The 22547-nt window shown below is 49.1% G+C and overlaps 2 protein-coding genes across 6 annotated transcripts in view; one reads left to right on the top strand and one right to left on the bottom strand.

Moving 5' to 3' along the window:
- Positions 1 to 22547, bottom strand: part of RAD9A (RAD9 checkpoint clamp component A) — an 82047-nt gene that overhangs the window by 41650 nt on the left and 17850 nt on the right. The gene's annotated exons all lie outside the window — the stretch shown is intronic.
- Positions 3203 to 5250, top strand: POLD4 (DNA polymerase delta 4, accessory subunit). Of its 2 annotated transcripts, XM_003828719.6 has the most exons (4): positions 3203 to 3488; positions 3714 to 3803; positions 3989 to 4100; positions 4779 to 5250. In XM_003828719.6, the coding sequence occupies exons 1-4, from the start codon at positions 3392 to 3394 to the stop codon at positions 4801 to 4803; spliced, it is 324 nt and encodes a 107-aa protein (XP_003828767.1). In that variant the 5' UTR covers positions 3203 to 3391; the 3' UTR covers positions 4804 to 5250. The 2 variants fall into 2 exon arrangements, with proteins under 2 accessions (XP_003828767.1, XP_063464682.1); XM_063608612.1 differs by lacking the exon at positions 3989 to 4100 and having other exon boundaries at positions 3245 to 3488.

Below are 22547 nucleotides of genomic sequence, written 5' to 3'. Positions count from 1 at the left end.
GCAGTGAGGGACTAGGAAGGACTGCCTGAAAGAATTCTGGCCCACAGGGTGAGGAATGGGGCCCACGGTGTGTGAGTATGTTGGGGGCCGGGGCCAGGGGTATTCTGGCTGCCCAGAATCTCCTGAGTGGGACTGACTTTCAGCTCAGGGTGGGTGGCAGGGCCCAAGGGCCTGAGGAAGGGGGGTACTGGCGAGAGGGAAGAAGAGCTGGATCCATCCCACAGCCCACTGGGTCCCAGGCAGCTGCTCCCCTCTCTCCACCTGCCTCCACCTTCCCAGCTCTACCTGGCTCTCCCCACAAACCTCATGGTGAGGTGGGGGAAGGGAATGCAGGTGCAGTGCTGAGGCCCCCATTCTACCACATTGTCTGAGCTAAGCCAGACCTAATCCTTCCCTTGAGTGCAGTCAGCGGTGGGCCTCAGCCCCTGGGAAGGTGCCGGGTTCCTGTTTCAGTTCTTTTCTCTCCTGGACCCCCAGGACTCTGGGCTTGGCCCTGAAGCAAGGGTCTTGGGTATTATTACCAGGCTGAGGTGCAAAGGTCACTCCTACTAGTCTCATCACCAGCCTCTGGGTGTCGGGGCTGACACAAGGGTCTCAGGACATTCCCCCAGGGAGAGAGAACTCAGCACCCAACCCAGACCTCTGGCCTGGCCATCCAGCCTGAAGCCTGAACAGGCTCCAAGACAGCAGTTTAGGGAATGAGGCCAGGATGCTGCCTGAGTAGGTGAAGGGGTTCTAGGCAAGAAGGTACAGAAGGTGGATGGGGTTGGACAGCAAAGAAGGAAAAGACCTGAGGACAGGAAGGTCAAGGTCCAGCCTAGTCCTCAGCGCACCTTAGGGATCCAGGTGCTGAGTCAGGGCATGCCAGTTGGACAGGGATGGTTCCAAAATCCCTGGGTGCCAACTCTTTCCTAGGGGCTCCACCCTACCACCATCTAAGAGAGAACAGCAATGCTGCCTGCAGAGAGTTCCCTCAACTCCAAGGCAGAAAGCCAGGCCTAGGGTGCCTGCACTTGAGCTGACCACTCTGAATCTTTTTCTTGGGTGTGGGGGTAGCTGAAGCCTGAGGGAGACATCTTCCAGCCTGGGTTGGGGCCTGTGCCAGGCAAAGCTGGGGAAGCTGGCAGGGACAGCCCAGCCAACATCTACAGAGCAGCTCAGGATGCCAGAGGCTTCCCAAGGAGAAAAGGCAATAGGCCCAGGCGGTGGTAGGAGCTACTGTGGCTGCCCAGCGGCACACCCCATTTCACGCTCCCTGGGCGGTGGCAGGGCCCCACGGCTATCAGCTTTCAGGGGTGGGAGGGACTGGGAATGAGGAGGGGTCTGCCCCACCCATGGCTCCCTACTCCCTCAGGGCTTGGTGGACTCAGGAGGTGGGTGCCACACACCTCTGGAAACAGCCCAGGAACCCTTGCCAAGACCCTCTGGGGAGGGGTAGTCAATCCCCCAGAGCCTAGACGCCATCCCTACCTAGCATGCTCAGCACCTGACTGGACTCAGCACCTAGGCCCTTCCCAGCCCTGGTAGACAGGGCCTCCCTGCTTCCATCACTAACTCCGCAGGGACACTGTCTCCCTGAATGTGGGCCCCACTTAGTCCGCAAGGCAGATGGGGGCATTAGACTAGGCCCAGCCCAAACAATACAGCAGAAAGGGCCCTCCAGCTCCATGCAGTGCCCCCACAAGCTCCTTCCTCTAGGACGCCGATGGGGAGAGCCAGGCAGGACGTGGACCCTGAAGACATGGCCTGCTCCTCTGCCTCCCCTCTGGTGGTCTCCTCTCCAGAGCAGCTTCCTCCCTTGTGCCCACGTGTACCAGTGGCTTAGCCCTCTTCCAGTGCAGAACACCCAGACCCCAGAGCAGGGAAAGGAGGAGGCAGAGGCCTCTGAGCAGGCAGCAGCCCAGGAGTCTGTGCCCCACCCTCCCAGTATCCCTGGAAGGAAGAACCGGATGGGATCTTTGGAGGGTGATTAGAGCTGGGCTGGTCCCTGTGCTGGTTCCCAGACTCCCACTGGCCAGTACTTTTGCCTCCTGCCAGGAAGTTGGTGAGGGGGAGGCAGCAGTATGGGTGAGTCAGTGATGACAGGAGCCCAAGGGACAAAGGTCATGGGTGGAGAATTGAGAGACATTGTTTACAGCAGTCCACCTCCTCCAGGAGGCCTTCCAATGGTAATCATCCCTGTGGTCCTAACCAATCTCTGACCCACCCTTTCCCTCTTCTGGTAGGAATTATAGCCTCTCATTGACAACTGTGCATCTGTCTGCCTTGTGACAGTGAGCTCCTGGGGTGCAAGAGAGACTGTGGTTTGATTGGGGCCCTACAATGCCTGTGACTATCAGCAGTGATAATCATTTAGCTATGCTTCCTACTTTCAAAAACTTTTTGACATCTATTTTAATTAACATGTGGGAAAGTGCTTAGAACAGTACTTGGCACATGGCACGTGCAATGAGTGTTAGGTTTATTATTAATATTTTCTGCTCAGACTCACATTATTGTGAGAGACAGGGCAGATTTTGCCAATGAAGAACTAGGGATCCAAACACATTGTGGTGGGGGGACCAGACCCTTGCTCTGCCTTCCTACTCAGTATGGAATCTTCCTGACTGGTGGGGCGGGCCGGACACGACTTGGGACCCCAGGAGAGTCAAAACGGCAAACACTTACTCGGACTAAGAGTGGGCAGCATCTTTGGGCACAGACTGTGAGAAAGGAGGTTTCAGAACCCATGGGCTTCTCCAGCCAGGTCTCCTGGGGCCAGTGGGGGTTGGGTGGGAGCCGGGAAGGGGCCTGGATTAGCCCAAACTCTCTTCAGACCTCCAGACCTGCCCCCACAAGGCGGGGCGGGCCAAAGGACCGAGTGAAGGCTCCAGCTGGACTCTAGGGAGTTACAAACTGGCCACGGGGATTAGCGAAGCTGAAAAGAACATTTGCCTAGGAAGGGAAAACGGGAAGTGAGAGGCTGAAGATAACTCTCCTGAAGTCTCTCGGGACCCACAGCAGACCAATGGGGGCCGGGGGAGGTGGTGAAGTCGGGGCATCCCGACAGGTCCCCCGCCCCAGCCTGCCCCTCCTCCCGCGGCCCACAGCTGAGGCACCGCCCCGCCCCTCACCCTACACTGCCTACCATTGGCTAGCGCCAGGGCCCCGCCCCGCATAGGCGGCCTGCCATTGGCTGAGGTCTTTCCTGTTTGCGTGCTTTTGGGGGTGGGGGAGGCGTCCCTCCCTGGACCCCGGCGACTTCCTCTCTCGGTTTGTCTGGGTCATCTTGTCTGCCCGCCACTGGCCTGGCCCCGTCAGTCTCTCTCAGCAGCTGTCTTTCTCGCGCCCACTGGCCGGTCTCTCCTCTTCCCCGCAGTTGCCTCCTTCTCTGCCTGCCTGGGTGGCCGCCATGGGCCGGAAGCGGCTCATCACTGATTCCTACCCGGTTGTGAAGAGGAGGGAGGGGCCCGCTGGGCACAGCAAGGGGGAGCTGGCACCCGAGCTAGGTCTCTGAGGTGTGAGGGAGGCAGGAGGAGTGGACACGGAGGGGCCTAGAGGAGGCCCCTAGAGGGGCGGAGGGGCCGATGGAAAGGGAAAGGTGGCCTGTCCTCCCCTCCCGACACCAGGTCTAGCTGCGGGGTGGCAGAGGCAAAGGGGTGGTGAGGAAGGCTGGGAGGTGAGGGGCAGGAGACTGAAGCCAGCCTCGTACTGAAGAGCAGCTGTCATTGCAGGGGAGGAGCCCCAGCCCCGCGACGAGGAGGAAGCGGAGCTGGAACTGCTGAGGCAGTTTGACCTGGCCTGGCAGTACGGGCCCTGCACCGGTGAGAACCCACCCAGCCCCACGGAGGCGCCTCTCCCAGCCAGTCACCCACACGTCTCTGAAGTCACCCAAGCGCTTGCGTGACTCTGACCCTCAGGAACTGTCTCCCCCCAACACACACATTCTCCAGCTCAGACTCTACCCCACCCCCCACAAGTCTCCAGAGTCTTCTTCCCACCCTGGCAGGGATCACACGGCTGCAGCGCTGGTGTCGGGCCAAGCAGATGGGCTTGGAGCCTCCCCCAGAGGTGTGGCAGGTGCTGAAGACCCACCCCGGAGACCCCCGCTTCCAGTGCAGGTCAGAGACAGGCCGGGAGGGCTTTCAGGGGAGCCAGGGCCTTCTCCAGGCACCGTCACCCTGCTGTCCTGACCTGAGGGAGAAATGGATGGAGGGTTGGAAGGCCTTGCTGAACAGGCAAGAAGATTCTATGAGGTGCCTGGCTCAGGAGGACACGCCACTATAATAATTCTTTTTTTTTTTTTTTTGAGACAGAGTCTTGCTCTGTTGCCCAGGCTGGAGTGCAGTGGTGCGATCTCGGCTCACTGCAAACTCCGCCTCCCGGGTTCACGCCATTCTCCTGTCTCAGCCTCCCAAGTAGCTGGGACTACAGGCGCCCGCCAACACGCCCGGCTAATTTTTTCTATTTTTAGTAGAGACGGGGTTTCACCGTGTTAGCCAGGATGGTCTTGATCTCCTGACCTCGTGATCCCACCCGCCTCAGCCTCCCAAAGTGCTGGGATTACAGGCGTGAGCCACCACACCCGGCCAATAATTCTTACCTCTACAAGCTAGTGGGGGGCAAAGGTACACCCAGGACCCAAGGAACTATCTATTTAGAACTGAGGGGTTTCCCAAGGACTATGGGCATGGCCAAGAATAAGCTGGTGAAATCAGATCCAGGGACTCAACAACTGATTCTCTCTTTCTCTCTCTCTCTCTCTGGGGTATCCCTCCCTCCCACCCCATCTTCCACAGTCTCTGGCATCTCTATCCCCTATGAGGCACCATGTAAGACCTCCTGCCCTTAGCTCTCTTGCTCACCACCCAAGAACCTCAGGACAGAAGCGAGAGCCCATTGCTCCTGCTCAGCTCAGCCCGGCTGCGGAGGAACCCTTGGCAGGCAGAACCTGGAGGTGTCAGAGGCTCAACTCCTCCATCTAACCAGCAGGCTCCCAGAGTCCCCGGAAGAGCCTGCGCAGCTGAAGCAGAGTGCTTCTAGATGGAGAGTGGTCACTGGGGAAAAGGACCTGGCCATCACCTTCCAATACCTGCTGCCTGTCTCCCTGACCCATGATCTGGCAAGTTAGGCACAGTCAGACATGGACAGTTGATCCATGAGGAAAAGATGCTCTCCCACCTAAAGCCAGGAATCTGAGAGCAGGACTGGCTGAGCTCCCAGGGCAAGGGGTTCACTAATGCTTATCAATAAAGAATATTGAGCCTGGAATCCTGACCTTCAGTCCTTTACTGTGGCCCTGCTTTGACTGGCAGTCCCTAGCAAGTTAGGAGATGAGAGAGGCACCACCACAGCTCTTTTCCTTCAAGAAAGTCCTAGGCCTAAGAGGGAGGAGACAGTCATCTTGAGACCGATCAAGTCCTCGGAAGAGCTGGGCGACCTCTGGTGCCCCCTGGTGGCCCACAGGGAAACTACTCATGACTCACCTGGAGCAGCCAGGGAAAACCTACCTGACTAGCCAGCCACCTGCCTTGCTAAGCGGTGCCCACCTCACAAACATGGGTGCTTTGCCAGAGAAGGACCCCTGGGGTCCATAGCTCATGAAATCCAAACATATCTATACATTCCCAGCAAGCACCTCTGGCTTCCCCCATCGGGGGCCACCTTGATCCAAAGCAGGGCTGGCGAGGATCTCAACTTGCAGGACCTGCTCAGACATGACCATCATCTGAGGGGCTTTGGTAAGAAACTGATGGCCGGGCGCGGTGGCTCACGCCTGTAATCCCAGCACTTTGGGAGGCCGAGGAGGGCGGATCACGAGGTCAAGAGATCGAGACCATCCTGGCTAACATGGTGAAACCCCGTCTCTACTAAAAATACAAAAAATTAGCCAGGTGTAGTCCCAGCTACTCAGGAGGCTGAGGCAGGAGAATGGCGTGAACCCGGGAGGCAGAGCTGGCAGTGAGCTGAGACCGCATCACTGCACTCCAGCCTGGGTGACAGAGAGAGACCCCGTCTCAAAAAATAAAAAAATACAAAATAAAGGCTGGGCGCAGTGGCTCACGCCCGTAATCCCAGCACTTTGGGAGGCCGAGGCAGGTGGATCAGGAGGTCAGGAGATCGAGACCATCCTGGCTAACATAGAGAAACCCCGTCTCTACTAAAAATACAAAAAAACTTAGCCAGGCCTGGTGGCGGGCACCTGTAGTCGCAGCTACTTGGGAGGCTGAGGCAGGAGAATGGCGTGAACCCAGGAGGCGGAGCTTGCAGTGAGCCGAGATCGCGCCACTGCACTCCAGCCTGGGTGACTGAGCAAGACTCCATCTCAAAAAAAAAGAAAGAAAGAAAAAAGAAACTGATGGTGCTGGGGGATGGAGGAGAACTGGCTGGAGCCAGAAACAATGCCCAGGGGACCCAGGGTCAGGGTATGACATGGAGAATAGAGTCAGTAACCGCTTCTATAGCGTTACCTTCATCTACTGTAGCAGCCCTCTATCCTGGGGGTAGATGGAGGCAGCACTAGTAAGTTCTTGGAAACAGGCCTAGAGGGCAGCTAAGTGGCCTGTGTAGCCCCCGTCTGAGCACTGATCATGTCTCAGGTACTTTAAATGTATTACCTCGAATCCTCCTAAAAAACCTTCCAGGTAGGTTTTACTGAGAGGGGAACTGAAACTAAGAAAGGTTAAGTAAAGTTGCCCAAAAGCACACAGCAGGCAAGAGGCAGTGCAGTGACCAGGGGCCACTTGCATTAACCTCTTCCAGACTATGCCATACCTCCTGCCCAGCTGCTAAGCACTCACTATGTGCCAGGCACCAAAGGTCCCCTTGGGGTATTACTAATGGTCAGGAGATGGGCAAAAACAAACACGTAAGTTAATTATGACAGGTAGCAGTCAGTAGTAAGCAAAATCAGAGTTGGGATCAGAAAGGGTCCAAGGATGCCAGGGGCGCTATGTTAGAGAGACTGGTCAGGGAAGGCCCTCTGCTAAGGTGGCATTTGAGCAGAGACCTGAAGGAAGGAAGGGAGCAAGGTCTGCATCTGAGGGTTCCAGGCAGAAGGAGCAACAAGGAGAAGCTTCCTGAGGAAGGAGTGTTTCCAGCCTGCTCCAGGAAAGGCACTGAGGAGGCCAGTGAGGCTGGGGGCCAGGGAGTGAGGAAGGGTAGTGGGAATTGAGGGCAGACAGGCAGTGGGCTGGTCCCTAGGGCCATGATAAGAAACTGAATTTGATTCTGAGTGAGAGGGGAGGATACTGGAGGGCTTGAAGCCAATAAATGACAGAGTCAAGCTTATGTTTCGAAAACATTACTCTGTTGGTGGAAAACAAGATTGTGGAGCTGGGGAAAACAGAGGTAGCAAAACCACTCAGGAGGCTACTGAAGTTGGCCTCATGAGAGCTGAGGGTGATCTGGACCAGCGTGGGGAGGTGGACTGCTCAGAAGTGGCCAGGTACGCTCTGTATTTTGAAGGAAGAGCTGACTGGCAGGACTTGCCTATTGGTCGACTGTGGGATTTAAGAGGGAGGAGCCAAGGATAACTCCAAAGGTTTTGGTTTGGGCGACTGGAAGGACAGAGTTCTCATTACTAAGATGGGAAAACTTGTGGGAAGGGTGGGGCAGGAATCTGGAGCTCCATCTTAGACATGCTGAAGTATCTGTGCCACTTCCAAAGGGACATGGGGTATAGGCAGTGGATATGTAAGTCTCGGATTCTGAGGCATTCTAGGTTTAAAATATAAACTTGGGAATCTTTTAGATGGCCTTGAAAGCTCCAACAGTGGATGAGATCCCCAGAGTGAGTGTAGAGAGAGAAGTGATCTGAGAGATCCAGTAGCGAGGGAACCTGAGGTTACCGGAGATGAGGAGGCAGTTGTGTGAGTGAGATCTTTGTGAGGGTGAGGAGGGCCAGGAACCAGGATACAGGAAGAGGGTGGCCTTCAGTAGACACATGCACTGTGACAGGAAGGGAGGCAGAGAATATGAGAGGAGCCTCAGGTAGGGGGATATATTTGGGGATGGGAATATTCAAGAATCAGATATTTACTAAGAGCCTGGCGCTGCTGGGAGGGCTCTGATGTTTACTAAGTGCCTATCCATGCCATCTGCTATGTGAAATGCTGCACACATGTTATCTAGTTGAATCCTGAGAACAATCTCATTAGGGAAGTACTATTCATGTTTTACAGATAAGGAAACCAAGGCTGAGAGGAAAAGTGCCTTGCTCAATCAGTAAACACCAGGGCCTGAATTCACCCCGCACCTGCACTCCAGATGTTGGAGGATAAGAATGTTGTTGAGGAGATAAGGACTACATATGTGGCAAGTTAGAAAACCATGTAATATGAGTGCTTTCCCGAGGCAACCTAGGAGTGGCACAGACACTGAATTGTCTGAGTTCTCAGAAAGGACAGAGCACCATGGGTGACAGGGACCCGCTGCAGGGGCCTCGAGCACAGGGACTGCCACCTTCCTCCCGCTGCATTGTATTCCCCCTGCTGCACCTCATCTGCACCTGGCCCCTTCTAATCAGGGGTCCCTGTTTCTCACCTTCCCACCTTCCACCGCAGGGCGAATGCAGACTCCCCACTGTAGGGGACAGCACCATGCGGAATGTTCTTAGTCATTTCCTTCATCAATTTTGATTCTACTCCATATGTCTGGAGTAGTTGTACTTCTTTTTTGACACAGAGTCTCACTCTGTCACTCAGGCTGAAATGCAGTGGGATGATCTTGGCTCACTGCAACCTCTGCCTCCAGGGTTCAAGCAATTCTCGTGCCTCAGTCTCCCAAGTAGCTGGGATTAGAGGTACCCACCACCATTCCCGGCTAATTTTTGTATTTTTGGTAGAGACGGGGTTTTATCATGTTGGCCAGGCTGCTCTTGAACTCCTGACCTTAAGTGATTCACTCGCCTCAGACTCCCAAAATGCTGGGATTACAGGCATGAGACACTGTGCCCGGCCTGGAGTAGCTGTATTAACATAAAAGTAGGTGAAATTATTTATAATTAAATAAAATGAAGTCTCCAGGAAGATGTGCCACATGTGGCTTATGGCTGCTTTCAGTTACCCCTGATACATCTACTATACCACCTCACTCAGTTTGAACAGCACTTCAGAAATACTAAAAAGCATATATATATATATATATATATATATATTTTTTTTTTTTTTTTTTTTTGAGAAAGGGTCTTGCTCTGTTGCCCAAGCTGGAGCACAGTGGTGCAATCATGGCTCACTGCAGCCTCAAACTCCCAGGTTCAAGCCATCTTCCTGCCTTGGTCTCCCAAGTAACTGGGACTATAGGCACGTGTCATACACAGCTAATTTAAAAAAAAAAATTTTTTTTTTTTTTAGAGAGATAGTACTGCTATGTTGCCCAGGCTGGTCTCAAACACCTGAGGCCAAATAATCCTCCTGCCTTGGCCTCCTAAAGTATTGGGATTACAGGAGTGAACTGCCACACCCAGCCAGAGAATAGTGTTCTAGACTAAGGGAATGAGCTGAACAAAGGCAAGCAGGAGGGAATTATGTGTGTGCCACAGGCTAGGTGCACAGAGCTGTGAAGTATATACCACAGAGGTTTCCACATAAAATCATGAAAAACTAGCATTTGGCTGGGAGCGGTGGCTCATGCCTGTAATCCCAGCACTTTGGGAGGCCGAGGCGGGTGGATCACCTGAGGTTGGGAGTTTGAGACCAGCCTGACAAACGTGGAGAAACCCTGTCTCTACTAAAAATACAAAATTAGCTGGGCGTGGTGGTGCATGCCTGTAATTCCAGCTACTCAGGAGGCTGAGGCAGGAGAATCACTTGAACCTGGGAGGCGGAGGTTGCAGTGATGCAGTAACCAAGATCGCGCCACTGCACTCCAGCCTGGGTAACAAGAGCAAAGCTCCATCTCAAAAAAAATAAAAATAAATAAAATAAAGGGACAAAGAACTATAAGAGATGTTGCAAAAGAAGTTGGCAAAACTTGCATTTGGTAAGGGAAGAATGGGGAGGAGGTGTCAAATATGACTCAGGTTTTGAGCTTGGGTGGGTGAGAGAATGCTGATGCCATGGGAAGAAAAATGGAAACTGGGAGGGGGAAGACAGGCTCAATTTTATACATGCTTGGTTTGAGATGACGACAGGACACCAAATGGAAACATCTGGTAGGAAATGGAAACAGAGCTCAAGTGTAGCAGAGAGGTCAGGGGAGGGGCGGTATCCAGGGGACAAGGAAATCACCTGCATAGAACTGACCTATGCGCACAGATGAAAGATTCAAGAGAGACAGTCAAAGAGAAGACCAAGCATGGCACCTGGGAAAATTCTCTCTAGAAAATGGTGGAAGAAGATCCAGCAAACCAGAGGGGAAGAGTGCTCAGAGTGGCAGGAGAACCAAGGCAGAGCAGTGTCCCAGAGGTCACCGGTGTGATGCTGCAGAGACATCAAGGAAGATACTGTCAGGAAGCATGGAGGGGACTTGCCCTCATTCCATTCCTCCATTTCCCACTTCCCACTATCCTCGTTTTGTAGTTCTCTCGAGTGTCTTTGGCTGTCATGGTAACTACCAGTACCACACCCCTCTATGAAGGCCACACTGATTCATTCTTTATTGACTCAGGTGTGGCAACATTTATCCACCCTCAGACAAACTCACTAGTAGCTTGAAGGTTTAAGGAGCTAATTTACCAAGAAACTAAAGTCAACACAGGAAAGAAGCAAGTTTCTGAACTGGTCTAGAAACAGAAGAAAACTACAACAGTGCCAGCTTGAGGCCAATTTGGGTTACTGCCACCTCTGGGACTCAAGAGATTCTCAAAACGATTCCTGGTTTTCCACGCAGTTTATCCACCTGAGTCTATCCACCTGAGTCCTAAGCTAGAAAACCATAACTTTGTGCTAGTCATGGCAGATGCAAATGATTAGAACCCCAGGCCCTAAGCCCCAAGAGCTCACTGTAGTAGGGAGACAGAAAACAGACGCGCAAGTATACTTCAAACAATGCTGCAAGACAGGCATGGGCCTGGCCTATGACAACCTTCAGCTGAGTATGTAAGGACGAGTAGGGGTGCCCTCCAGGTGAACAAGTGATGGTAGACCATGTGTTGGCGTCTGAGTCCTTCTTAAGCCCAACTTTGGTCCTTTGTCTCTTGAAGGAAAAGGCATCTCCTAGGAGCTCCCTCTGGGATGTGAGCCTCCATCCTGACCTCGTGGATGCCCCTTCACCTCACCTAGAGGCGCCAATGGTTCCTATGCCTGCAGGCCCTGCCCTTGACTGCAGGATGTTTTTCACTCTGTGCAGCCTTCCCTGAAGAGAGTTAAGGATTTCCCCTCTGCTTCCCACGGTAACCTGTTTCTGTTTTATTACAGCATGTCACATTGCCACAACAATACGCTTCATTGTTTTCAGTGCTAGAGAATATTTTATCTCTGCTGGTGTATACCTAACACAAGGTTGGCTACATAGTAAGCGCTCAAAGCTGGCTGAGGTTGGTCATAGTGGCTTACCCCTGTAATCCTAGCACTTTGGGAGGCTGAGGAAAGAGGATCACTTGAGCCCAGGAGTTTGAGACCAGCCTGGGCAACAAAGGGGTATCCTGTCTCTACAAAAAACAAAAAAAAATTAAAAATTAGCTCGGTGTGGCACACGCCTGTGGCTCCAGATAGTGGGGCTGAGGCAGGAGGATCACTTGAGCCCATGAAGTTGAAATGCAGTGAGCCATATTCCCACCACAGCACTCCAGCCTGAGCAACACAGCAAGACCCTGTGTAAAAAAAAAAAAAAAAAAAAAAAAGCTGACCAAATCGTCCCACTTCACTCACACCTACTTTTTTTTTTGAAACAAACTCTTGCTCTATCCCCCAGGCTGGAGTGCAGTGGCATAATCTTGGCTCACAGCAACCTCTGCCTCCCGGGTTCAAGGGATTCTCTTGCCTCAGCCTCCCGAGTAGCTGGGATTACAGGCAGGCACCACCATGCCCAGCTAATTTTATATTTTTAGTAGAGACGGGGTATCACCATGTTGACCAGACTGGGCTCGAACTCCTGACCTCAGGTGATCTGCCCACCTCGGCCTCCCAAAGTGCTGGGATTACAGGTGTGAGCCACTGTGCCCGGCATACTCACACATACTTTTTGATCCTGTCTAGCCCGTGAGAATCATTTGTGTGAGAATTGTAAATGCAACTCTTTGGGCTCTAAGTCACTTCTCCATAGGAGTTGTGTGGCCTTGATGGCAGGAGCCATCTTTTCCTAAGGCCTTCTCAGTGAGGAAGGCATCAAAGCTGTCAACTGCAGAAGCAGGCCCTTTTCATTTCCTGTTTTGAAGCCTGTGCCTCCAGTGGGCTGGCCATGGAGTGCTTAGCTGAGGTCCTCTGAGGTGCAGAGTAGAGACGGTCATCATTGCAGTGAGCCATCCAGCCCACCTCTCCACATGCTCTCGGGAGAATGGCTGGCCAGGATCTGACTATTCCAGTCCTGCAATGCTGGAGTATACACTTGTACAACTCCAAGGACACTAATTTGGCATTATACATCAAAATTATAAATGCACCTATCCTTTTCAGTCTATATCTAGAAATTTATCCTACAGATACGTTGGTATACGTAAAATAACATATGTAAGGTTATTTATTATAAAACTCTTTGTAATAGCAAAGAACATAAATAGCCTAAAAGTCTGTCATCCATAAGAGACTGGGCCAGGTGCGGTGGTTCACACCTGTAATCCCAAATATTTGGGGGGCCAAGGTGGGAGGTTGCTTGAGGCCAAGGGTTCAAGTCCAGCCCAGGTAACATAGCGAAATCTTGTCTCTACAAAAACTGTTAAAAATTAGCCCACTGTGGCGGCTTGCACCTGTGGTTCCAGCTACTCGGGAGGCTGACGTTGGGGAGGACCCCTTGAGCCTGGTAGGTTGAGGCTGTAATGAGGTGTGACTGTACCACTGCACTCCAGCCTAGGTGACAGAGCAAGACTCTGTCTCCAAAAAAAAATAAGGGCCAAGTGCAGTGGCTCATGCCTATAATCCCAGCATGTTGGGAGGCCAAGGCAGAAGGATTGCTTAAGCTCAAGAGAATTTGAGACCAGTCTGGGGCAACAGAGTGAAACACCATCTCTATGTGGAAAAAAAAAAAAATTAATTAATTCTCGTTATGTTGCCCAGGATGGTCTTGAACTCCTGGACTTAAGCAATCTTCCTGCCTCAGCCTCCCAAAGTGCTGGGATTACTGGCATGAGCCACCATGCCTGGCCAAGTTCATTCACTTTTGTTGCTGAATAATATTCCATTGTGTATTGGCCGGGCACAGTGGCTCACACCTGTAATCCCAGCACTTTGGGAAGCCAAGGCGGGCAGATCATGAGGTCAGGAGTTCAAGACCAGCCTGACCACCATGGGGAAACCCCGTCTCTACTAAAAATACAAAAAAAATTAACCAGGTGTGGTGACGCGCGCTTGTAATTCCAGCTACTCAGGAGGCTGAGGCAGGAAAATTGCTTGAACCTGGGAGGCAGAGGTTGCAGTGAGCCGAGATCGTGCCACCACACTCTAGCCTGGATGACAGAGCAAGACTCCGTCTCAAAAAAAAAAAAAAATCCATTGTGTGAATATACTAAAATGTATTTATCCCATTTATCAGCTGATGAACATTTGGGTTGTTTCCAGTTTTAGACTCTGATGGATGGAGCTGTTATAAACATTCATGTACAAGTCTTTGTGTGGGCAGGTTTTCATTTTTCTTGGCTATATGTCAAAGAATCATATTGCTACGTTATATATCATATATATATATTTGACTTTAGAGTAAACTGCCAGTCTGTTTTCCGAAGTGGTTCTACCATTTTATTTTTTTGAGATGGAGTATTGCTCTGTCACCCAGGCTGGAGTGCAATGGCACAATCAAAGTTTACTGCAGCCTCAAACTTTTGGGCTTAAGCAATCCTCCCACCTCAGCCTCCAGAGTAGCTGGTACTAGAGGTGTGAGCTGCTGTGTCTGGCCATGCTCTATTGTTTTCTTTGCTGTGCAGAAGCTTTTTGTTTGATGTAATCCCATTGGTCTACTTTTGCTTTGGTTGCCTGTGCTTTTGAGGTCCTATCTCAAAAATCCTTGCCTAGGTCAATGTCAGGAAGCATTTCTCCTGTGTTTTCTTCTAGTAGTTTTATAGTTTGAGGTCTTATATTTAAGTCTTTAATCCATTTTGAGTTAATTTTGTCATTCTTCTGAATGTGGATATCCAGTTTTCCCAGCACCATTTATTGAAGAGACCATCTTTTCCCCAATGTATATTCTTGGCACCTTTGCTGAAAATCAGTTGTGTGAATTTATTTCTGGGTTATCTATACTGTTCCACTGGTCTATGTGTATGTTTTTATGACTGTACCATGCTGTTTTGGTTACTATAGCTTTGTAGTATATTTTGAACTCAGGTAGTATGATGCCTCCAGCTTTGTTATTTTTGCTTAGGATTGCTTTGGCTATTTGGGGTCTTTAGTGGTTCCAGATAAAATTTTTGGATTTTTTTTTTTTTTGAGACAGAGTCTCGCTTTGTCACCCTAGCTGGAGTGCAGTGGGGCGATCTTGGATCACTGCAAACTCTGCCTCCCAGGTTCAAGGGATTCTCCTGCCTCAGCCTCCCGAGTAGCTGGGATTTCAGGCACGTGCCACCACACCTGGCTAATTTTTGTATTTTTAGTAGAGATGGGGCTTCACCACGTTGGCCAGGCTGGTCTCAAAATTCTTGACCTCAAGCAATCCACCTGCCTTCCTCGGCCTCCCAACGTGCTGGGATCATAGGCGTGAGCCACTGCACCCGGCCAGAATTTTTTTCATAATAGTATCTTTAGAAGAACGAAAGTTTTAAAATGTGTGTGTGTGTGCGTGTGTGTCTGTGTGTGTGATGGAGTTTTGCTCTTGTTGCCTAGGCTGGAGTGCAATGGCGTGATCTTGGCTCACTGGAACCTCCGCCTCCTGGGTTTAGGCGATTCTCCTACCTCAGCCTCCCACGTAGCTGGGATTACAGGCATGTGCCACCATGCCCAGCTAATTTTTGTATTTTTAGTAGAGACAGGATTTCACCATGTTGGCCAGGCTGGTCTCAAACTCCTGACCTCGCATAATCCACCTGTGTCGGCCCCCAAAGTGCTAGGATTACAGGCATCAGTCACCACACCCAGCCCAAAGTTTTAAATTTTGATGAAATCCAATTTATCATTTTTTTTTGTTACTGCTTTTTATGTCCTAAGAAATGTTTACCTACCCCAAAGTAACAAATATTTTCTATTTTTTTCTAGATATTTCATTGTTTTAGCTTTTACATTTAGGTTTAGGATCTATTTTTAATTTCACTGTTTCATTCCTGATAATTGGGGATTTATATTTTCTCTATTTTCTTAGTCTTACTAGGGACTTAACAATTTCATTTTATTTTATTTTATTTTATTTTATTTTTGGAGACAGAGTCTTGCTCTGTTGCCCAGGCTGGAGCGCAGTAGCGCAATCGTGGCTCACTGCAACCTCTGCCTCCTGGGTTCAAGCAATTCTCTGCCTCATCCTTCTGAGTAGCCAGGATTACAGGTGCCCGCCACCATGCCCAGCTAATTTTTGTATTTTTAGTAGAGACAGGGTTTCACCATGTTGGCCAGGCTGGTCTTGAAATCCTGACCTTGTGATCCACCATCCTCGGCCTCCCAAAGTGCTGGGATTACAAGTGTGAGCCACTGCGCCCAGCCTCAATTTTATTAACTTATTTCAAGAAACCAACTTTTGGTGGATATACAGTTCCAGCCCCATTTGCTCAAAGACCTTTTACCCACTTAATTACGTTGGCACTGTCATCAAAAATAATTTGGCCATGGCCAGGTGCAGTGGCTCATGCCTGTAATCCCAGCACTTTGGGAGGCTGAGGAGGGTGGATCACGAGGTCAGGAGATTGAGACCATCCTGGCTAACACCGTGAAACCCTGTCTGTACTAAAAATACAAAAAAAATTAGCCGGACGTGGTGGCGGATGCCTGTAGTCCCAGCTGCTCGGGAGGCTGAGGCAGGAGAATGGCGTGAACCCAGGAGGCGGAGCTTGCAGTGAGCCGAGATTGTGCCACTGCACTCCAGCCTGGGCGACAGAGCAAGACTCCGTCTCAATTAAAAATAATAATAATAATAATTTGGCCATATAAGTGTGGGACTACTGCTAAACTCTCTATTCTTTCGCATTGATGTGTTTATCTCAACATCACAGTCTTGATTTGTGTAGCTTCACAATAAAGCTTGAAATCATATAGAGTTAGTTAGTTTTTAAAAACTGGTGTTTTTTTGTTTCCTTTTGTTTGCAGAGACAGGGTCTCACTATGTCACCCAGGCTGGTCTGTGGTCTGGAACTCCTGGATTCAAGCGATCCTCCTGCCTCAGCCTCCCAAAGTGCTGGGACTATAGTCATATGCCATGGTACCCAACCTAGTTTTAAGTGTAGAGATCTTGCTTATCTTTGGCTAAATTTATTCCTAACAAGTTTTTTATTCTATTAAAAGTGGATTTTAAAAAAAATTTTCATTTTCCCATTGTTTGTTGCTAGAACATAGAAATAGAAATGGTTTTTGTATATTCACTTTGTATCCTGTTACCTTGGTAAATCCACTTTATTCTAGTGGTTTTTAAAAGATTCTGGCCAGGCACAGTGGTTCACGCCTGTACTCCCAGCAGTTTGGGAGTCCAAGGCAAGTGAATTGCTTGAGCTCAGGAGTTCGAGGCCAACCTAAGAAACATGGCGAAACCCCATCTTTACAAAGTATGAAAAATTAGCCAGGCATGGTGGCACCCACCTGTAGTCCCAGCTACTTCTGAGGCTGGAGTGGGAGAATCACCTGAGCCCCAGAGGTGGAGTGAGCCATGATTGCCACTGCACTCCAGTTTGGGCAAGAGAGTAAGACCCTGTCTCAAAAATAAATAATAAATAAAACATTTTTAAAAGGGGTTATTTCATTCAAGTTGTCAAATTTATTTCCATAAAGTTCTTCACAATACTCCTTTTTATCATCTTAATACATAACAATCTAAACTGATATCTACTCTTTCATTACTAATAATTGGTAATTTTTTTTTTTTGAGACAAGATCTTGCTCTGTTGCCCTGGAGTACAGTGGCATGATCTCGGCTCACTGCAGGCTCCACCTCCCAGGTTCAAGTGATTCTCATGCCTCAGCCTCCCGAGTAGCTGGGATTACAGGTGTGCACCACCACGCCTGGCTAATTTTTTGTACTTTTAGTAGAGAAGGGGTTTCACCATGTTGGTCAGGCTAGTCTTGAATTCCTGGCCTCAAGTAATCCACCGGCCTTGGCCTCCCAAAGTGTTGGGAATACAGGTGTGAGCCACCATGCTCAGCCTGTATTTTTTTTTAATCAGTCTTGATACGGTTTTATCAATTTTATTATTTTTTCAAAGAATCAACTTTTTGCTTTGCTATTTTTCTCTGGTGTGTGTGTGTGTGTGTGTGTGTGTGTGTGTGTGTGTATGTATTTTCTTTTCTTTTCTTTTTTTTTTTTGACAGGGTGTTATTCTGTCATCCAAGCTGGACTGCAGTGGTGCAATCATGGCTCACTGCAGCCTCTATCTCCCAGGCTCAAGGGTTCCTCCCACCTCAGCCTCCCAAGTAGCTGTGACTACAGGCATGCCCCACCACACTGAGCTAATTTTTTAAATTTACTTTTTGTAGAGATGGGGTCTCACTATGCCAGGCTAGTCTTGAACTCCTGGGCTCAGGCGATCCTCTTGCCTTAGCCTCCCAGAGTGCTGGAATTACAGGCATAAGCCACTGCTCCCAACCTCTGTGTGTTTTCTATTTCATTAACTTCTGCTCGTCATTATTTCCTTCCTTTGGACTTAACTTGTTCTTTTTCTAGCTTATTTTATTTTCTTCTTCTTAGGCCGGATACCATGGCTCACCCTGTAATCCCAGCACTTTGAGAGGCCGAGGCGGGCGGATCACTTGAGGTCAGGAGTTCGAGACCAGCCTGACCAACATGGAGAAACCCCGTCTCTACTAAAAATACAAAATTAGCTGGGTGTGGTGGCGCATGCCTGTAATCCCAGCTATTTGGGAGGCTGAGGCAGGAGAATCTCTTGAACCCAGGAGGCAGAGTTTGCGGTGAGCCAAGATCGTACCATCGCACACCAGCCTGGGCAACAAGAGTGAAACTCCGTCGCAAAAAATAAAATAAAATAAAATAAAATAAAATAAAATAAAATAAAATAAAATAAAATATTTTCTTCTTTTTTTGACAGGGTCTATGTCACCAAGGCTGGTCTCGAACTCCTATGCTCAATCTTTCCACCTCAGCCCCATGAGTAGCTGGGATTACAGGTGCACAGCACTGTGCTGTTTCTTTTCTTTTCTTCTTTTTTTTTTTTTTTTTGCACTATAATCCACATAATATAAAATTCACCATTTTTAAAATTAATTTATTTTTTGAGACAGGGTCTTGCTCTGTCTCCTGAGCTGGAGAGCAGTGGCAGGATTGCGGCTCACTGCAGCCTTGACCTCCCAGGCTCAAGCAATTCTCCAGCCTCAGCCTCCCAAGCAGCTGGGACTACAGGCACGCACCACCACGCCAGGCTAATTTTCGTATTTTTTGTGGAGATGGGATTTTGCTATGTTGCCTAAGCTGGTCTCGAACTCCTGAACTCAAGCCATCTACCTGCCTCGGCTTCCCAAAATGCTGGGACTATAGGCATGAGCCACCATGCCCAGCCTCTAAAATTCACAATTTTAAAGTGTAAAATTCAGTGATTTTTAGTATATTCACTATGTTGTGCAACCATTACCATATCTAATTCTGTAACATCTTCATCAACCCAGAAAGAAACCTGTGCTTAATGGCAGTCAGTTCCAATTCCTCCCTGGCAACCACTAATCTGCTTTCTGTCTATATGGATCTGTCTATTCTAAAATTTTCATTTTTATAATTAATTTTTTACAATTTTTTTTGAGGCAGGGTCTCACTTTGTTGCCCAAGCTGGAGTGTAGTAGTGCTTACTGCAGTCTTGGCCTCCTGGCTCAAGGGTTCTCATGCCTCAAGATTACAGGTGTATGTCACCACGCCTGGCTAATTTTTTATTTTTTGTAGAGAGGATCTCATTATGTTGCCCACGCTGATCTCCTGGGCTCAAGCAATCCTCCCACTTCAATCTCCCAAAGTGCTGGGATTACAGGCATGAACCACCATACCCAGCCCTGAAAATTTCATATAAATGGAATCATTTTGTGTCTGCGTTTCTTCACTTAGCATAAGGTTTTCAAGGTTTATCCATCTTGTAGCATATAACCACTTCATTCCTTTTCATGGCTGAATAATATTCCATTATAGGGATATACCACATTTTGTTTATTCATTCGTGAATGGACAGTTGGATTGCTTCCACATTTTGGCTAACACTGTTATGAACATTTGTGTACACATTTTTCTATGAACATGTTTTTGATTCTCCTGCGTATATACCAGGGAGTAGAACTGCTGGGTCATATGGTAATTCTATTTAACTTTTGGAGAAACTGCCAAACTTCTTATAGCTTCTTAAGGTAGAAACATAGAATTATTAATTTAAACCTTTCCACTGGGCACGGTGGCTCATGCCTGTAATCCCAGCACTTTGGGAAGCCAAGGTGGGTGGATCACTTGAAGCCAGGAGTTTGGGGCATGAGAATCGCTTGAACCTGGGAGGCAGAGGTTGCAGTGAACCGAGATCCCACCACTGCACTCCAGTGTCCCACTCTGTCCCTCTGACCATCCCCCACCAAAATTTAAACCTTTCTCTTTTCTCATGTAGGTACTTTAAGTTATCCACTTTCCTTTAAGTACTTCTTTAGCTGCACCACACATATTTTGATATTCTGTGCCTTCATATGCTACAGTTTGAAATATTTTCTCATTTATGTTTTCTTCTTTGATTCATTAGTTATACAGAAATACTTTTTTTTTTTTTTTTGAGACAGAGTTTCACTCTTGTCACCCAGGCTGGAGTGCAATGGCATGTTCTCAGCTCACTGCAACCTCTGCCTCTTGGGTTCAAGTGATTCTCCTGCCTCACCCTCTTGAGTAGCTGGGACTACAGGTATGTGTCACCATGCCTGGCTAATTTTATTTTTTGTAGCGACAGGATCTCGCTATATTGCCCAGGCTGGTCTCAAACTCCTGGCCTCAAGCAATCCTCCCTCCTCAGCCTCCCAAAGTGCTGGGATTACAGGTGTGAGCCACCATACCTGGCCTAAAAATATATTCTTTGGAAATATATTCTTTAATTTCTAAACATTTGGGGACTTTCTAGATATGTTACTATTAATATTATTTGTCTCTAATTTAACTTCATTGTGATCAGATGATCAGAGAGTATTCTGTAAGGTTGTCTGGGGTTTTTTCCCTTTTTTTTTTTTTTTAAATAGAGACAGGGTCTCACTCTTTAACCAGGCTGGAGTGCAGTGGCACAATCATACTCACTGCAGCGTCCAACTCCTTAGGCTCAATCTTCCCACTTCAGTCTCCCAAGTAGCTGGGACTATAGGCACGTGCTACCATGCTCAGCTAAGTTTTTTACTTTTTATGGAGATGGGGTCTATTTAATATGTTGCCCAGGTTGGTCTTGAATTTCTGGCCTTAAGCAATGATTTTAATCTTTAGAAATATATTGAGACTTATCTTATGGCCCAGATATAATCTAGCTTGGCTAATGTTCTACGTGTGCTTGAAAAAAAATGTAATCCCAGCACTTGGGATGGTGAAGTGGGTGGATCACCTGCAGTTATTTGGTGGAGTTTCTTGAATGTCAACTATATCAAATTGGTTGATGGTATTTTTCAGGTTTTCTATATGCAGCTGCTTTTTTGTCTAGTTGTTCTATTAATTGCCAAAAGAAGGTTTTCTTTTTTTTGAGACGGAGTTTCACTTTTGTCCCCTAGGCTGGAGTACGATGGCATGATCTTGGCTCACTGCAACCTCTGCCTCTGTGGTTCAAGTGATTCTCCCGCCTCGGCCCCCCCGAGTAGCTGGGATTACAGTCGCCTGCCACCACGCCTGGCTAATTTTTCTATTTTTCGTAGACACGGGGTTTCACCATGTTGGCCAGGCTAGTCTAGAACTCCTGACCTCAGGTGATCCACCTTCTCTGGCCTCCCAAAGTGCTGGGATTACAGGCATGAGCCACCACGCCCAGCCCAAAAGGTTTTCAAATCTCTGACAATTGTGCATTTGTTGGTTACTTATGTATTTATTTATTTAGAGACGGAGTCTCACTCTGTCGCCCAGGCTGGAGTGCAGTGGCACAATCTTGGCTCACTGCAACCTCCACCTCCCAGGTTCAAGCGATTCTCCTGCCTCAGCCTTCCAAGTAGCTGGGATTACAGGCCTGCGCCACCAGGCCTGGCTAATTTTTGCATTTTTAGTACAGATGGGGTTTCACCATGTTGTTCAGGCTGGTCTCAAACTCCTGACCTTGTGATCCGCCCGCCTCAGCCTCCCAAAGTGCTGGGATTACAGGTGTGAGCCACCACACCTGGCCTATTTATTTATTTATTGAGACAAGGTCTGGCTCTATTGCCCAGGCTGGAGTGCAGTGGTGAGATCCTGCCTTATTGCAACCTCCACCTCCCAGGCTCAAGCGATCCCTCAGCCTCCCGAGTAGCTAGGATTACAGGCGCCCGCCACCACGCTCAGCTAATTTTTTTTTTTTGAGATGAAGTCTCGCTGTATTGCCCAGGTGGAAGTGCAATGATGCGATCTTGGCTCACTGCAACCTCCGCCTCCCAGGTTCAAGCAATTCTCCTGCCTCAGCCTCCCGAGTCACTAGGATTACAGGTGCCCACCACCATGCCTGGCTAATTTCTTTGTATATTTAGTAGAGATGGGGTTTCACCATGTTGGCCAGGCTGGTTTTGAACTCTGACCTCAAGTAAGCTGCCCGCCTCGGCCTCCCAAAGTGCTGAGATTACAGGCGTGAGCCACCGCACCTGGCCTTTTTTTGTACTTTTACTAGACACAGGGTTTCACCATGTTGGCAAGGGTGGTCTCGAACTCCTGGCCTCAAGTGATCCACTCGCCTCAACCTCCCAAATCACTGGGATTCCAGCCACTGTGCCCAGCTGATTTTTCATATTTTTTGTAGAGATGGGGTTTTTTAAAATTAATTAATTAATTAATTAATTTTTTGAAACAGAATCTTGCTCTGTGGCCCAGGCTGGAGTGCAGTGGCACGATCTTGGGTCACTGCAACCTCTGCCTTCCGGATTCAAGCGATTCTCTTGCCTCAGCCTCCCAAGTAGCTGGAATTACAGGTGTGCACCACCATGCCTGGCTAATTTTTGTATTTTTAGTAGAGACAGGGTTTCACCATGTTGGCCAGGCTGGTCTCAAACTCCTGACCTCAGGTGATCCGCCCACCTCGCCTCCCAAAGTGCTGGGATTACAGGCACAAGCCACCATGCTCAGCCGGAGATGGAGTCCTGAGCCTGGGAGCCCAGGAGGCTGAAGTGCAGTGAGCTGAGATCACACCACTACACTCTGGCCTGGGTGAGAATGAAACCTTGTCTCAAAAAAAGAGA

Source organism: Pan paniscus, chromosome 9 (assembly GCF_029289425.2).
Source record: "Pan paniscus chromosome 9, NHGRI_mPanPan1-v2.0_pri, whole genome shotgun sequence".
NCBI lineage: Eukaryota > Metazoa > Chordata > Mammalia > Primates > Hominidae > Pan > Pan paniscus.
This window is presented reverse-complemented; position numbering and strand designations above follow the sequence as displayed.

Bases quoted from the DNA above. Each gene is read 5' to 3' on its own strand.
- POLD4 (XM_003828719.6), top strand. From the start codon at position 3,392: ATGGGCCGGAAGCGGCTCATCACTGATTCCTACCCGGTTGTGAAGAGG. The intron at 3,489-3,713 runs GTCTCTGAGGTG...CTGTCATTGCAG, and splicing joins GGAGCTGGCACCCGAGCTAG to GGGAGGAGCCCCAGCCCCGC. The intron at 3,804-3,988 runs GTGAGAACCCAC...CCACCCTGGCAG, and splicing joins GCAGTACGGGCCCTGCACCG to GGATCACACGGCTGCAGCGC.